This window comes from Morone saxatilis, unplaced genomic scaffold (genome assembly GCF_004916995.1).
Source record: "Morone saxatilis isolate NCDOM2014 unplaced genomic scaffold, NCSU_SB_2.0 Contig17, whole genome shotgun sequence".
NCBI classification, from domain to species: Eukaryota; Metazoa; Chordata; class Actinopteri; family Moronidae; genus Morone; species Morone saxatilis.
Genome location: NW_023339729.1, coordinates 25,507,047 through 25,508,222, shown reverse-complemented (window position 1 = coordinate 25,508,222; position 1,176 = coordinate 25,507,047). Strand labels below are relative to the sequence as shown.

General features: G+C 40.6%; 1 protein-coding gene across 1 annotated transcript in view; it reads right to left on the bottom strand.

The window, feature by feature from the left end:
• Nucleotides 1-1,176, bottom strand: part of meis1a (Meis homeobox 1 a) — a gene marked incomplete at its 5' end in the record, with an annotated part of 22,996 nt that overhangs the window by 2,396 nt on the left and 19,424 nt on the right. The window contains 1 exon segment of the mRNA XM_035659683.1: nucleotides 5-94. Within this exon segment, the coding sequence (XP_035515576.1) occupies nucleotides 5-94 (90 nt within the window).

The window sequence follows — 1,176 nt, the reverse complement described above, 5'->3', positions numbered from 1 at the left end:
TTACCAGGTGGTCTGATTCCCATGTGTGTCTGTCCGTCCATAACGAAGCCTCCCATTGGCTGACCATCTGGGCCGTACGGTCCTGCCTGGCTCACTGCGGACACGGGGGAGGAGATTACTCTTTTTAATTATCTCGCTGCCTGCTGTCCCACAGTGATGACATCACTCTCACATTCACGCTGTGAGGCGGTGGACGGCCCGACAGCTGCTGTCTATCACACAACCTCTCCTTTACGGAGAGACGAGCCTCTCCAGCATGAGATTTACACGTACTTTGGATATTCCTGCTCCCCAGAGGATCAATAACAGTGATCTGGTGACCTCTGACCCTCTCTAGTCCCAACCTTTAGGACAGAGTTTACAGTTAATATCCCGAATGCCAGAATTACTCCAAAAGCAACTAAATAATCAGTAAGTTGTTTGTTTCTGACGATGTTGTGAGGTGAAATGAACATGTTAGCCTCTAGGGGCAGTATAGCTTCAGTTTCTGCAGATTAATATTTGCAGCCTTTTGTCTAAACTGCTGCTGCAAGTTAAGGTTGTTACACACACCTGGTATGACCTCTGACCTTTTGAACCACCCAACAGACCTTAGTGTTTACAGCAGGACTGTTGGAGATGAAGAAGAGTTTTTAATTTCTCCCACAGGGGGGATCGATAAAGGAACATTTTATCTTATCTTAACGGTTGGAGAGGAAGGATATAAAGACCAACAATGAAAGTACTACGGAGGACCAAAGCTGCCAATATAAAAAAGAAAGAAATGACTCAATAAATAAAAGCATATGCCATTAAATAGAATAGAATAGAAATATCGACCTATTCAAACAAATCCATGCTTTGTTACTGACATGCTGAGGCAGTTCTGGGGGAAAAATAAGCAGTTTGTACGTGGTGTAAATGTGTGACTTTTACCTTGTGTATTTAAATAGTTCTGCATATTTCTGGGGACCATAAACAGTGTTGGAATTACTGGGAATTAATGGAAAGCTGAGACACACGCTTGATGCCACTGTTGTGTTGAGAAATTTGATCAAATTGACTATTTCTAAAGACATTTCTTGTATATTTTCAATTTTATTTAGTTAGTTTTGTGAGTACATAATATTGTTTTTTAGTTGTTTTTTTTTTTTATCCTAAGTTTAAGTTCCCCAGCTTTTAATTTTTATTTCAAGT